Genomic DNA, 16,413 nt, shown 5'->3' with positions numbered 1-16,413 from the left:
GGGTGTCCCAATATAATGCATCCCTTACTTCTAAACATTTGCCTCACTGGTAACCTGTTAATGAGCCATAATTTATATACTTGCAAATCCACTCTGAATTACCGTGACTTTTTCTTCTTTATCTGCATTTCTCCAATTCTTCTGCTCTGTCTCTCATTCAGCCACAACTCCTATTTTCCATCTCTATTTACCTCATCCACTCTATGTCCAGGCTGACAATAACCCCCCCACCCCCCCAACATTTCTTGTTTACCTAATCCATTATTTTACACCCTTTACTTGGTACCACCTCTCCTTCTCTCCTAGGCCCTCATTACGAGTTGATCACACGTGCGATCAACTTGACGCCACCTATGGGGGAGTGTATTTTAGCATAGCAGGGCTGCGATCGCTTGTACAGCCCTGCTATGCTGAAAATGTTTCCTTCAAAACAAGACCACGGTCAGACTTACTTACCCTGTGCGACGGATCCAGCGATGAAAGTCCCGGGATTGACGTCAGACATTCGCCCTCCAAACGCCTGCGTTCGGATATCCAAGCCCGGAAAACGGTGAGTATCCGCCCCGGAACGCCTCCTCGCGGTCAATCTTCTTGTGATTGCGCTAGCGATCACTTTCTTCTCTCTTCTGGTCATTACCCAACGATGCACGTGCGCATTGCGAAGTACCGCTGCATGCGAATGGGTCGGAATGACCCCCTAGTCTCCTATATCTCCTCCTCTCTCCTCTATTTTGTCTCCCATCCTCCCCTCTGCTTCCCTTATCCTCTTCTCCTGTTACCCCACTGTCATTCACTTCTGCCCCACCATGGGCCCTCTACCCCACCACTCACCCTGCTCCCTCCCTCCTTCCCTCCTCTCCCTGTCACTCCAACTCACTTTTATCAGTATTACACTGTACTTCCTCCATGTCCAACTACTGCAGTTTCCCTTCCTAGCTTAGGACCTAGCACCATCACTACACCCTCTGTATCCCTGCCTTCCAAATTAATCTCACCTCAGTGCTACAGCAACCATGATAATCTCATTCACATATCTCGCACAAACTCATACCCCTTTCCATGTGTCCTCTGGAATGCCAGATCTGTTTGTAACAAACTTGTCCCAAACCAAGATCTTTACATGTCCAACTCCCTGCATCTCCCTGCCATTACTGAAACCTGGATTACCCCCTCTGACACCACTTCTCCTGTTGCTCTCTCTGCTGGGGGCATCACATTCCCACACACACCCCTACCAGGGGGTTACCATGGTGGAGGTGTTGGGATCATTTTACCCTCCAGCTACTCCTACCAATTCATGCCCCCAGAATCATCCCTTACATTTTCTACATTTGTGGTCCATGCTATACGCCTCTACCAACCTGTTCATTTTTGAGTAGCTGTCATTTACCGTGCCTATAGCATTCCCTCCAAATTCCTAAACAACTTTGCTTCCTGGCTTCCTCACTTTCTCTTTTCTGACATTCCCTCCATTATCTTAGGCAATGTCAACATTCCAATTGATATCCACACAAAATCCCCTGCCTCTAAACTCCTTGACCTCATATCTTCACTTGGTCTCTCCCAGTGGACCTTTGTGCCATTCCATGTGAATGGAAGCTCACTTGATCTGGTCTTCAGTCACCGTTGGGATATGTTTGATATCTCCAACTCCCCATTTTCCCCTCTCTGACCACCAACTGTTTTCTTTTAACTTATCTTTCTTTGCTTCTCCATTTCTATCTCCTAAGGCTACCATCACTAAGTGGAACATTGAGGCTATTGATACCAGTTCCCTATACTCTCTGTTTGACTCACTTCTCTCTCCTATTCTCTCTCATGCCCTGAATGGGATGTGTTCAGGATGCAAGTGGTCGGGATGCCGGCAGTCAAAATCCTGGCGCCCAAATTCCAACTCGTGGCCAGAAGACCAGCACCACTTTCCCGACATCAGTCAAAATGCAGACTCTGGAAGGTAAGTATACTTACCGAATGCCTGTCAGGATTCTCACTATTGGGATAGTACTGTCTGTCAGCATCCTGACCGCCGGTTACACATTTGTATTTCTCCTGAACAAGCTGCTTACCTATATAATGCATCCCTTACTTCCAGGGCCGGATTAAGGGTGGTGGGAGCCCAGGTGCAAAGAAGTTGTGGGGGCCTCCACTACTAAAATAGCTGTAAACTACCTGCACCCCCACCTGGATAGGATACCTTGAGAGAACAGTGCCAGCACACCTGGACAGGATCACTGGAGAGGACATCACTGGCACATCAGGACATGTTACCTGGAGAAGACAGCACCATACCTCACTCCATAGACAGGACAGCGCCGGAGCAGCAGAACCAGGTGGCTTACAGTCCGTGTCTCTGGTATTTAACTGCAGTATTCCACTACTCTGCAGCAAACAGCTGTGCATGGGGGCTCTTAATGTGTGCGGGCCCTAGGATGACTGCGCCCCATCACCCTTCCCTTAATCCGGCCCTCCTTACTTCTGCTCTTGACTCTGTTGCTCCACTAATGAAAATTCACCCTGCAAAATGCTCACATACTGCCGAGCGAAAGTGGAGGAAATCACACTCTAAACCAGACTGCCTCCATTTCAAACTTATGCTCTCATTCTTCATTGTTGCCCTTTCTCTTGCTAAAGAGTCATACTTCAAGAACCTCATCTCCTCCAAGTTTTCAAACCCCCAGCACCTCTTTGCAACGGTCAATTCCCTCCTCTGCCCACCCCAGTGACGTGCGGTGGGGTGAGGCAGGTAAGGCAGAGCCTTTCCTGTCATACTCAAGTCTGCGTCAGAGTTTGACTATATAAAGTATATGAAAAATACAAAGAATATGTTAGAAATATCTTCTTTGTAATATTCTAATCTTTTTTATAGTCAAAACTCTGAAGTAAAAAGTCTATGCTGGTCAGGCAGTGCCTCACCTTCCTATCTTTTCCGCACATCTCTGATAAAAACTCACCAAATTTCCAGGAGTTTATAGTGCTGCACCTTTGCATAATGCCCACATGAACCCTTTGGCTCATATATTCTGTGTATATCTGGTTCTGGTGCTAGCCAGTGCCTCCTGAGCCATTTACCTCACCGCACCTCCCCGTCCCAATCCCACCTGATTTCCCCTCCTCACTCTCTGCCCTTGACTTTGCCACTTGCTTTACATCCAAAATTTACTCCATACTTCAATATATCACATCCCACCAGAGTATCAGCAATAAGCCACCTCCTTTGCCCTACCACCCCTCCCCATCCCTCTAACCAACCGTGTCATCCAAGTCTGACTCCTGTCTGGTCCAAGTCCAGTTCCAGTCTGCTCCAGTATTCAGTTGTTTTCAGTGTAGTATCTGAGTATGGTTCAAGTCAGACACTGGAAGCAACCCAGTGTCCAGTCTATTCCAAGTTGATACAGAAGCTGCCTGATTCCATGTCCGTTGTCTATCCTTATGTATCCAGACAGGGCAGATTCTGGCAGAAAGCTGGCTGACGACTAGGGAGTAGATCCCTGTTAGATAGTGGCAGTGCTGTAAACATTTACTGTATGATGGCTACTGGTCTGCACTCATCCTGACCAGGGCCGTATTATCCATATGGCACACTAGGCTGTAGACTAGGGGCTCCGCAGGGACTGTGGAGCCCATCAATATTTTTTGCTGAGGCACTGTTACTGTACCTGCACCCTAGGGCTCCAACGATTAAAGGCACTTCCATATCAAGGCATATTTGCAGTCAGCTAATGTTTGTTTCAAGACAATGTAGGGACAGTGGACCAGTAGCACACTAGTGCTATTTCAAAAATAATATGAGGAAAGATTCCTCTGAGAGAAAAGAGGTCAGCAGACTTTATTTCAGCTGGGTATCAGTGTCCATGTGAATACAGAAAGGTTAAATGATGGCATAAGCTCTGCTTCGCAAATGTCAGCTGTAGTGGGGTAAAAGATTAAAGTGCTGGGGCAAATACCTGAAAGCCTTAGGGCCGGACCATGGGTTAATATGGCCTTGAGTCATTGTGTGTTTCCACTACTTCTTTGTCACAAGTGGTATCAGTCATGGGATTCTAAGGGAAGCTAGTTTCCACTTCCCAACCCAAAAAGAAGCCAAATAGAGCAAAAACTGAAAATGCTTGTGAGTGGACAGCAGCAAAGATAGCAGTAGCAATTTCAGCAGCACATAATTCAGATGCAACAACAGCAAGTATTGTGGTATAAATGGCTGCTGCTGCAATTCCAGCAACAACAGTCGGGTCCTAAGGAGGAACTCAAGCTTCAGAAAATGCCAGCTGACGATGACATAAAAGCCTACCTCACCACCTTTGAGAGAATAGCAAACAGGGTGAAATGGCCACTGGAAGTCTGGATAGAAAAGCTGGCGCTATAGCTGTCTGGTGAGGACAGCGGGTTTATATTGACCTCGAGGAGAAGGAGGCATCAGTGTACTTGACCTTAAAGACCAAGATAATGGCTTGTGTTTGCGTTACTGGGACAGGTCGAGAGCATCCATGAGTCGCATTTCTCCAAAGAAACTCAGGTCAGGACTCAGTTGGCTGCCTTGATCAAAATGACTGTAGAAGTGGTTGATACCAGAGGAAAACTTGCCCCATCTGATGGTGGAGCTGATGGCAATTGACCACTGCATCTGAAGTTTGGACTGGGGTCTTCTGAAGTTGGTGGTGCAGGCAGACAGCTAAACCCACAAGGAACTCACCACACTGGTGGAGAGATTTGGGACATTGCAGCAAATGACCAAGCCCCTTAGCTTTGTGCCAAATCCCATGGCAAGATAAAAACCAGGGTTATCTTGTAACCACCCACATCCGTTGTTGAAAAACCTTGTGGATAAAGATGTGAATCCGAGGCTGGCTAATTCCAGATGGAATGCGTGACACTGCAGTAGTCTATAGATTGCTCACTAGCTCAGAAGGCAGGGTCATTGGAGGTCATTCCGAGTTGTTCGCCCGACATCGATTTTCGCAGCACAGCGATCAGGTAAAAAAGTGGCAAAACTGTGCATGCGTATGCACTGCAATGCACAGGCGCATCGTACAGGTACATAGAGGATCGGTTCTGGGCGATGGATTTAGTGAAGATTCCATTTGCACAGCTGATCGCAAGGAGATTGACAGGAAGAAAGCGTTTGTGGGTGTCAAATTACCGTTTTCTGGGAGTGTTTGGAAAAACGCAGGCGTGTCCAATCATTTGCAGGGTGGGTGTCTGACTTCAATTCCTGGACCGGAAAGGCTGAAGTGAACGCAAGGGCTGAGTAAGTCCAGAGCTACTCTGAAACTGCAAAAAACTTTTTCGTCCTGCACGGCTGCACACGCGTTCGCACACTTGCAAAGAAAAAATACACTCCCCCGTGGGCGGCGACTATGTGTTTGCACGGCTGCTAAAAGTAGCTAGCGGAATGAGGGCCTTTGTACCCAAGTTTATGTACCATGAGTTTACCCCATAAGGGCAATGGACTGTTTCAGGTAACAGTCCTCCTTTTGGGTTCACTTGGTCCCTACAGAGCTAGTACCTCGGGTTCCATGAGTGAAGGTCCTGTGTATTAATGGAACATTTAAGGAATATGAGAGGAAACTGTGGACTCTGGCTGTGATGGCTCCTAAGCTGCTGTATCCACTCATCTTGAGATGTGACTTTGCGCTATTCCAGGAGTGGTGCTAGAAAACACAAAACACTATCCAGAGACATTACCCTTAAAGTATAGCATGATAGCTATGGAGCTAGTTCACTAAAGAAATTCTTATCAATCAGGGTATGTCATTCATGTCCAGGCTAATGAGGGATGTGTCAACTGTTAGGGATGAAAACACTCTGCACTTCTATTTTCCATCCACAAATGGATGGACTGGTGGAGATGTTTAATCGGACCCTGAAGAATATGATCAGGAAGGCAGTGGTGCAGAAAAAGAAGTATTGGGACACCCTTCTCACCTACTGTTTGCTGTCAGAGAAGTACCCCAAGCCGCAACAGGGTTTAGCCATATTGAGCTACTATATGAAAGGCAACCCCAGGATATTTAGGATATGCTAAAGGAGGGTTGGTTGGAAACAACATGGGCCTTTAAAACCAAAGATGGTACAGTTTGTTTCTCAAATGTACAGGAAGTTTGGGGAAAATAAGCCCTTTGGTGCACCAACATACAGAAGAAGCGCAAGGTCCACAGAAGAAAAAGTATGATACCCCAGTCCTTCTGACCTGGGGATAAGGTTTTAGTTCTAATATCAACCCAAAAGAGAAAGCTCTTCCCTCATTGTCAACTGGAGGTAATTGATGAGTCTATCAGTGAGTGGAGTAGCCCTATTGTGCTGGTTACAAAATCCAATGGCATTATGGATCTGTAACATTTTTAGAAAGTTAAACAACGTGTCCCAGTACAGTGCCTATCCATTGCCACAGGTGAACAAACTGGTGTAAAGTTTGGCTGGCAGCAAATATTTATCCACCCTTGATCTCACAACGGGCTACTGGCAGATTCCTCTTATACCCGCAGTCAATGAAAAGACAGCTTTTTCTACCCTTGAACACATTTTTCAGTATAAGGTCCTACAATTTGGTTTGTATGGCGTGCTGGCCACTTCCAAATAGCAATGAACAAGATACTGAAACTCCATACTGCCTATGTGGCAGCCTATCTAGATGACATAGTTACACACTCACAAGACTGGGAAACATATCTCCCTAAGGTTTAGGCAGTACTGGCATCATTGAGATCCGAAGGTTTCACGGCTAACCCTGAGAAATGTGCAGTGGCCCTAACAGAAGCTAAGTATTTGGTTTACGTAGTTGGACAGGGTCAGATGGAACCTCAGATAGGAAACGTTGAGGCAGTTAGAAATTGGTCAACGCCTAAAACCAAGTAGTAGTTGAGAATCTTCCTGGGCTTGGTAGGTTACTATAGGCGTTTTATCAGTTACTTTGCAACTAGAGCGGCTCCATTAACAGACTTGTTAAATAAAAAGTTGTCCTAATCAACTGGATGAATCAGCATGGGCAGATCTTCGTCTGGCCCTTTGTACCTCTCTGGTACTACAGGCATCTGATTTTGCCCACAGATTCTTCCTCCATACAGATACCTCTGATGTTAGCTTAGGTGCAGTTCTGTCCCAGGAAAGCAAGGAGTTAGAGCACCCCGTATTGTACTTGAGCAGTAAGTTTATGCTGGCAGTGGCATAATTACAGCCCCCGCAGCTACTGCAGAGGCTTGGAGGCACAGGGTTGTGGGGGGCGCCGCTGCTGATTCAGTCAGTGCAGATCCCTTGATGAATAGCCATCCGCATGTCAATCTGCTAAATGTCCTCCCATTGAGGAGACAGATGCTAGAGGTCATACTTGATCTCTAACACTGACAGAGCCAGGAAGTGCTGGGACCTGGGAGCACAAAGCGCTGGGTAGCCCTGGTAGCAGCCTTACACCCTTGGTAATGAGCATGACATTGATAGCATGAAAACCCCTGGCACTGAGCATTAAACACCCCTGGCAATGAGCATGACACCCAGCGCATGAAACTGCTGTCAACAAGCATTATCCCCAGGCAATGAGCATGACACCAAGTGCATTAAACCCCTGGCAAGGAGCATGACACCCAGTGCATGAAACCCCTGGCAATGATCATTACACATCCCTGGCAATGAGCATGACTCCAACAGCATGAAAACCCCTGGCAACAAGCATTACACACCCCTGGCAACGAGCATGAAACCACTGGCAATGAGTATGACACCCAGCACATGAAAACCCCTGGCAATTAGCAGGTAATTTAAAAGTAATTAGAAGCCTTACTGTGGGGCATAATGTGTAATGGGCATTGCGGTGTGTGGCATAAGGTATCACAGACATTGCGATGTGTGGCATAATGTATGATGGGCATTGCGGTGTGTGGCATAATGTGTAATAAGCATTGTGGTGTGTCGCATAATGTATCACGGGCATTATGGTGTGTGACATAATATGTAATGGGCATTGTGGTGTGTGACATAATATGTAATGGGAATTGTGGTGTGTGGCATGATGTATCACGGGCATAATATGTAATGGGCACTGTGGTGTTTGGCATAATGTGTCACAGGCATTACGGTGAGTGGCATGCCGTATAACGGGCATTGCCATATGTAGTATAATGTCTCTGGGGCATTATGTTGTGTGGCATAATGTATCACAGGAATTACGGTATGTGGCATAATGTACCATGGGCATTGCTGTGTGTGGCGTAATGTATAATGGGCAATTTGGTGTATGACATAAAATGTCATGGGCATTACAATGTGTGGCATAATGTGGCAGGGGCATTATGGTGTGTGGCATATTGTGTAATGGGCATTATGGTGTGTGGCATAATGTTTAAGGGCCATTGCGGTGTGAGGCATAATGTGTAAGTGGCATTACTATAAGGAGGAAAAATTACAAATAATGTAAGGGGCATGAATCAGGTTTATTTTTTCCCTGCAGTGGTCAATGTCTGGCCGTGCAGGTTGCAAAACTGGGGTATAATGTAGTCTTTTCCTGCACTCCAATGCCTCTTGCAGCGAGGCTACACAAATTCTTTATTTTTCTGATGGCAATGGGGGGAGAGGGGGGGAGGCAGAAAATTTTTGGCTTGGGGGAGAAAAATTTCTAGTTACGTCAATGGTTGCTGGGGGAACAATAACACACTATGTTAGAGAAGGAGTACCTAGCCATAAAGTGGACCATAGAGGCACTTTGGTACTATTTGCTGGGGAGAGATGCTCCATTACAATGGATGCAGAGAAACTGGGAGGTGAACGCCAAGGTAACCAGGTGGTTCTTGGCATTAAAACTTATAGTGAAGCATAGGCCTTAGATCTTAAACAATAATGCTGATGCCTTGTCCCGGAAATGTACTCTCCTCGGGAGGTCCACATCACCAGACTTGTCGACTTTAGGGGGAGGGATATGTGGCAATAGGAGCAGTGTGCTACACAGGAATCAGGAGTATTTGGCTGATAAACCCTGGGAAGCCATACATTTGTAGAATAGAAAATGTGTGTCTTACCTGCAGTGCGCCTCTCTCCTGCAGCATTTTGCAGGTGAAAGCATGTAACTGATCAATCAGAACTCCTGGGAGGAATTTCCTTAAGAAAGAAGGGTGTGTGTTTTTTGCTTACCTGTCACTTTGGGAGGAGGAGTCTAAGGTATAAAAAGCTGTGTGGGCCATTTATCTATATGATCGACGCCAGAAAATCTGTCCAGTGACTAGGGAGTTAGATAGTGGCAGGGCCGTGAACATTTATTGTATGGTGGTTATTGGTCTGCTGTCATCCTGACAAAATAAACTGTAGTGGACAAGTCTTTACTCGGTGTGTGTTTCCCACTACACTACTTCTTTGTCACAAAATATATATATAGAGAGAGATATTTGATGTGAAGGTGCAAGGGGTGTAACTAGAAATTTTTCTCCCCCATGCCAAAACATTCTCTGGCGCACCCCCCCCCCCCCAACCCCCATAATTGGCACTAGTAAAGCGATAAATCGTTGCGCGCTGCAAAAGGGGGTATGGCCTTCAGGAATGGGCGTGGCTTTGCATAAAGGGGCATGGCATTGCAGGAAAAGACTACCTTATATCCCAGTTTTGCAACCTGCATGCCCAGACGTTGGCCACCACAGAAAAAAAGATAATCCTGATTCATGCCCCTTACATTATCGGGCATTTTTCCTCCTTATAGTAATGCCCATTATACAGTACATTATGCCACATACTGCAATGGCCCTTAGACATTATGCCACACACAATAATGCCCATGACACAATATGCCACACACCATAATGCCCCCGACACATTATGTCACACACCGTAATGCCTGTGACACATTATGACACACATCGCAATGCCCGTTATACATTATGTTACACACTGCAATGCCCCTGATACATTATAGCACATACAATGCCTGTAACACATTATGACATACACCGCAATGTCCGTGATACATTATGCCACACACTGCAATGTCCATGATACATTATGCCACACACTGCAATGACCCTGAGACATTATACCACATACCACAATGCCCGTGATATAGTATACCACACACCGTAATGCCTGTGACACATACCGCAATGCCCGTTATACCCTATGCCACACATCGCAATGCCCGTTATACATTATGCCACACACTGCAGTGCCCCTGAGACATTATACCACATATCACAATGCCCGTGATATAGTATACCACACACCGTAATGCCTGTGACACATACCGCAATGCAAGTTATACCCTATGCCACACACCGCAATGCCAGTTATACATTATGCCACACACTACAATGCCCCTGAGACATTATACCACATTTATTACCTGCTCGTTGCCAGGGGTTTCATGCTCTTGGTTCTATGCATGGTGCCAGGAGTTTTCATGCTCAGGGTGTCATGCTCGTTGCAAGGGGTTTCATGCGCTGGGTGTTATCCTTGTTGCCAGAGGTATCATGTGCTGGGTTTCAAGTTTGTTGCCAGTGGGTAATATTCGTTGCCAGGGGTTTCATGCACTGGGTGTCATGCTCGTTGCTAGGGGGTAATGCTTGTTGCCAGGGATTTAATGAGCTGGGTGTTGTGCATGTAACCAGGGGGTAATGTTGTTGCTAGGCCTGTGCTCCCAGTGCCACATATGCCCCTAGTGCCAGATATTCCCCCCCAGTGCCAGATACACATATGCCCCCAGTGCCCCATATGCCCCTACCCCAGTGCCAGCTACACACATACCCCCCCCCCCTCCCAATCAGAGCTCACGAACCGGCACTTCTTCTAACAGACACGCCGCTGCCGCCGGAGACCCAAGAGGGACACACAGGAGAGGCGCACACTGTGCCCTCCCGTGTCCTTCCCAAAACAGCACAATCAGTGGTGGTGATGGTGGCGCCCTCGCAGCCCTGCGCCTTCAAGCGATCACAGTGGCTGCAGGGCCTTAGTTACGCCACTGTCTAGTACAAAGTCTATATGGTGCCAAGCCGCATATATGCAGCTAACTTTGTCATGAAATGTGTCCAAGGCAGATCTACAGTATGTGTGTACCGAATCTAAAATGCATAAGCATATCTAGTGTTATGTCTAGTATACAGAGGCACATATGAAGCCAAATATATAGAACAGAAGTACATTTAGTGCTGCATAAAAAAATACAAACCATACCTCATGTCCAATTTAGTAGAATCTAGGGTATATAATTTTACCAGGGACACTTTGAAACGTCTATGTCTGATTGCATTGTAAATATATAAACACACCTTTACTGTGCCCTCCCTTGTTCTGCCTCTCCAGGTGTAGTTAACAATACAAAGTAGACTATATATACCGTCATATGTATACCATTTGTACACCATTTGTGTGCAGGCATGTTTAAATTCAAAAATTATTTACAGTCAACTACATTAATTGATGTCAATAAGTCATACAAAAATTGTATTACAGGAGTTTATATATAAATATTACTATCACTTATGTTTTATGTAAGTCTAATGTATTCAGTGCAGTTACTAATATTAATGTTTATATAGCTGTACTATATTCTATGGCAGGGTTTCCCAAACTCTGTCCTTAAGGCACCCTAACAGTCCAGGTTTTAAGGATATCCATGTTAGTGCACGAATGGTAGAACCAAATTGACTTTGGTACTTATTAAGTCACCTGTGCTTAAGCATGAATATACCTTAAACCTGGACTATTGGGGTGCCTTGAGGACCGTGTTTGGGAACCACTGTTCTATGGGATTGTTCATTAGGGGTATACATAGAATGCTGTGTTACCCTGATCACTTATATTAATAAACAATCTCTTTATGTTTTCAGTGTAATATTTGCATTCACTCACTCACTCACTCGCTCACTCACTCATTCATTCATTCATTCATTCATTCATTCACTCATTCATTATTTGCCATTCATTCAGCACCAGTGTTTTTGTGACATAAAAAAGTCCATCTGCTGACAATGTACATGGAACTTTCTTTAAATGCCTGTAATGTTACTGGACATGTTTTAATTAAAAGTGAATATTTAGAAATATATACAGGTCTTTTACTTTTCCTGTGTGGCAGTCTTTGGCTTCAGTCACACTCCCGTTCTCACTGTTCCTTTGTCTCTTTGTGTGTTAATTAATTGTTCCAATATGTGTTTTGCGGATAGCATCTTGTGGTATATATAAAATGTTTATGACGGGTATAGACAGCCAAAGTACATCTCTTGGGAAAACAGAAAACAACCCAATGAGTTATAACAGTGGTTGTGCTGAGCCAAAAAGGCTTGAGCTAAATTACTTCTGTACGACAAACAAAAAGTCTTTTAGCATGTTTATATTTTGAGCTTGCTGCTGAGTTTTTGTTTGAAGTATTCATGAAGTCCATATTGTTGTAATAAGGTTTTATTATTCTGTGTAGCCAGATTACCAGCGGTATTTTCCAGGCCAGCTTCCTCCAGATGTGAAGCAGAAAGAGACTGGTAAGAAAGCAGCTGTGTTCTGCACCCTTTTCAACTTTGCATTACTTGATAAAGCATTTTAAGAGAGTCTTGTATAGAGAGATATGATCTCTAAGTAACTAGAAAAGTCTATTTTATTTGTGTTCTAGCTCACTTAATATATGTGATCTGATATGTTTTATTGTGTCATTGACTAACTTTAGGCATCAAGTTTAATCATTAAATGCAATTACCTGTGATCTGTTTTTGCGGTAAAAACAAAAAGTCATAACTTCCTTTTTTTGTGTGTGAGTGTGTGTGTGTATGTGTGTGTGTGAGGGGGGGGTTAGGGTAATTCACCACGGCTAATTGAATTGTCCCCTTAAGCTCCAAACAAATGGGTGTGCTCAGTTTTAAGCCTGAGCTCTTGCGTTAAGTTCCAACCAGTATATAACTAACTGGAGTATGTATATTCTCCCAATGTGTGTTTCCTCTGTGTGCTCTGACAGGTGCTCCCACTCCAAAAATATACTAATAGATTCATTGGCTATGGTCAAAAATGTACATGTGGTAGGAGACTCAAAGGGAGTTATATTAAAACTTGTAAACAGTACATGTGGAGTACTTGCTAAAATTTATCTTTAACTACATTCTAAAAACTTAAAACTACAGATGGAGCCATGCCTGGGTGCGCCTGGACACTGAGAGCATCTCCATATGAATGGGCGTGTGCGCCCGGGCGGAGACATGCCCCATTTACTTGAATAGAGAGCGTCTCCGTCTGGGCGGACGCACGTGCCCAGACAGAGACACTTACAATTGAAAGCGGCTCTGTGCACCCCCGGCATGACTAGGTGGACGGATTGCCTAGTCACGCAGGGAGTGCACATCTGCAACTAGGCAGGCATAGGTAAAGAAGGCTCCATCTGTAGACTCTGATTGGTAAACATCTCCACCTGTCCTCTTTAGAAGATTTGATTAACCCCCACCCCCCCCCACCCCCAATTAGACTGTTATCTCAAAAAGAGCAAGGACTGATGTGCATGATCATAATTATGTTTTCAATAGTGGAACACTTACAATGATTAAAAATAAAATATCTAGCAATCTTTTCTGGTGGGAAGCAGGGGAAGAGGCAGGGTGCAATGGCATAATCTCAAAGACCTGGAAGATACTGTAACTACTGTACAGTATTGACCAGTGCCCTTTATTAGTTGGCATAAGACAGTAAGAATTGATGATTGTCATTCCTTCTTATCTGAATAATTACAAATATTTTTGTATCATGGAGATATATTGTACATTCTGAGCCCCAAAAGCTACTGGGCAACCCTATGTTAATGGGATAAAGGTTTACCAGTAATTTATTTGTTATCTGCTGACACACAGAGAAATTCAATTAGCTATGGGTTATCATTTTGTCGATAATCAACCAGTCAACAGTGAATAAGTCGAGGAGAGAATGCCGGCAGCATTATGCCGTCACGGTTGTAATATTTGTTAAAGCATTTAATTTTTATCAGAATTATAACTTTAAGCATTACAACCTTGTCAGCACAATGCTGACAATTTTCAATGAAAGGTATGTATTCCATATAAAGCAATCAGATACTGTAGCGTGTATGTATGCATTCATATGATTTATACTGGAAGTTGAAAGCTGCCGCTGACATGGGCTATTGCACATTTGCCCAGTATGTTCTACTCACCACATGCAAAGATGGGTTGCTATAAATTAACAACATGTTTCTGATATAGGGATTGTCTATTTAAGGGTCTATGAAGTTGAGAAAAGCACTTTTTGTGGTGTTGTCACTGAGCAGTTTAAATCTTTATCACTGAGATATGCAATAATACATATTTTTAATTAGTCTTGATATTGGTGAATTGACCTATAGAGCCAGATGTAATGCCGCCCGATGCGGCTGTGCGGAATGCCGGCCGAACTCAGAGGGTTTTTTTAAAGAGGCAATCACTTACAAGGCATGGTTTTGCACATAGTTGCAGCTCACTGCAATCCAACAATTTCACAAATGCAAATAAAAGGACAGTGTAGAACACATTGCGGCTAATGTAGAGGGCAGAAGCTGCTATCCCAACAAAAGCCGCTACCAGCACCAGGATATAACAGGCTGAACAGGATAAATTGGTTCTGCTGTAACAGGGCAAACCATAATATAAGGTCACTCTGTTTTAATGGGATGGCCATCAGTGTTCTGTATTTCTCGGTACCTTATGCACAGAGCGTAGCCCTTTCCCCGATTGCCCACTAAACCTCGTCTCTTCCCTGATTTGCCCTCTGCCTGACATTCTCCACATCAGAGACATACATCTATGGCTGCAAACCATCGATGGTTCCCAAGGCTGTACCTCTTTGACATTGATGTTAACCACTGATGGTGCCATCGGTGGTTAACATCAATGGTAATCCCTAGTAGAGATGAGCGGGTTCGGTTTCTTTGAATCCGAACCCGCACGAACTTCACTTTTTTTTTTCACGGGTCCGAGCGACTCGGATCTTCCCGCCTTGCTCGGTTAACCCGAGCGCGCCCGAACGTCATCATGACGCTGTCGGATTCTCGCGAGACTCGGATTCTATATAAGGAGCCGCGCGTCGCCGCCATTTTCACACGTGCATTGAGATTGATAGGGAGAGGACGTGGCTGGCGTCCTCTCCATTAGAATAGATTAGAAGAGAGAGAGAGAGATTGTGCAGACAGAGTTTACCACAGTGACCAGTGCAGTTGTTGTTAAGTTAACTTTTATTTAATATATCCGTTCTCTGCTATATCCGTTCTCTGCCTGAAAAAAACGATACACAGCAGTCACACAGTGTGACTCAGTCTGTGTGCACTCAGCTCAGCCCAGTGTGCTGCACATCAATGTATAAAAGCTTATAATAATTGTGGGGGAGACTGGGGAGCACTGCAGGTTGTTATAGCAGGAGCCAGGAGTACATAATATTATATTAATTTAAAATTAAACAGTGCACACTTTTGCTGCAGGAGTGCCACTGCCAGTGTGACTAGTGGTGACCAGTGCCTGACCACCAGTATAGTAGTATATTGTTGTATACTATCTCTTTATCAACCAGTCTATATTAGCAGCAGACACAGTACAGTGCGGTAGTTCACGGCTGTGGCTACCTCTGTGTCGGCAGTCGGCACTCGGCAGGCAGTCCGTCCATCCATAATTGTATAATTATATACCACCTAACCGTGGTATTTTTTTTTCTTTCTTTATACCGTCGTCATAGTCATACTAGTTGTTACGAGTATACTACTATCTCTTTATCAACCAGTGTACAGTGCGGTAGTTCACGGCTGTGGCTACCTCTGTGTCGGCAGTCGGCAGGCAGTCCGTCCATCCATAATTGTATTATAATATATACCACCTAACCGTGGTTTTTTTTCATTCTTTATACCGTCATAGTGTCATACTAGTTGTTACGAGTATACTACTATCTCTTTATCAACCAGTGTACAGTGCGGTAGTTCACGGCTGTGGCTACCTCTGTGTCGGCAGTCGGCAGGCAGTCCGTCCATCCATAATTGTATTATAATATATACCACCTAACCGTGGTTTTTTTTTCATTCTTTATACCGTCATAGTCAGTCATACTAGTTGTTACGAGTATACTACTATCTCTTTATCAACCAGTGTACAGTGCGGTAGTTCACGGCTGTGGCTACCTCTGTGTCGGCACTCGGCAGGCAGTCCGTCCATCCATAATTGTATTATAATATATACCACCTAACCGTGGTTTTTTTTTCATTCTTTATACCGTCATAGTGTCATACTAGTTGTTACGAGTATACTACTATCTCTTTATCAACCAGTGTACAGTGCGGTAGTTCACGGCTGTGGCTACCTCTGTGTCGGCAGTCGGCAGGCAGTCCGTCCATCCATAATTGTATTATAATATATACCACCTAACCGTGTTTTTTTTTTTATTCTTTATACCGTCATAGTGTCATACTAGTTGTTACGAGTATACTACTATCTCTTTATCAACCAG

The 16,413-nt window shown here is 44.6% G+C and overlaps 1 protein-coding gene across 2 annotated transcripts in view; it reads left to right on the top strand.

Annotated features, from left to right (window-relative positions):
* TNIP3 (TNFAIP3 interacting protein 3) overlaps positions 1 to 16,413 on the top strand; it is a 142,432-nt gene that overhangs the window by 103,792 nt on the left and 22,227 nt on the right. Inside the window, exon 8 of one of the 2 annotated variants that reach the window (XM_063941602.1) lies at positions 12,377 to 12,437. The exons of the other annotated variant lie outside the window; for it this stretch is intronic. Within the exon in view, the coding sequence (XP_063797672.1) occupies positions 12,377 to 12,437 (61 nt within the window). The remainder of the gene's footprint in view (positions 1 to 12,376; positions 12,438 to 16,413) is intronic. 2 annotated transcript variants of the gene reach the window in all.

This window comes from Pseudophryne corroboree, chromosome 1 (assembly GCF_028390025.1).
Source record: "Pseudophryne corroboree isolate aPseCor3 chromosome 1, aPseCor3.hap2, whole genome shotgun sequence".
Taxonomy (NCBI): Eukaryota; Metazoa; Chordata; class Amphibia; order Anura; family Myobatrachidae; genus Pseudophryne; species Pseudophryne corroboree.
This window is presented reverse-complemented; position numbering and strand designations above follow the sequence as displayed.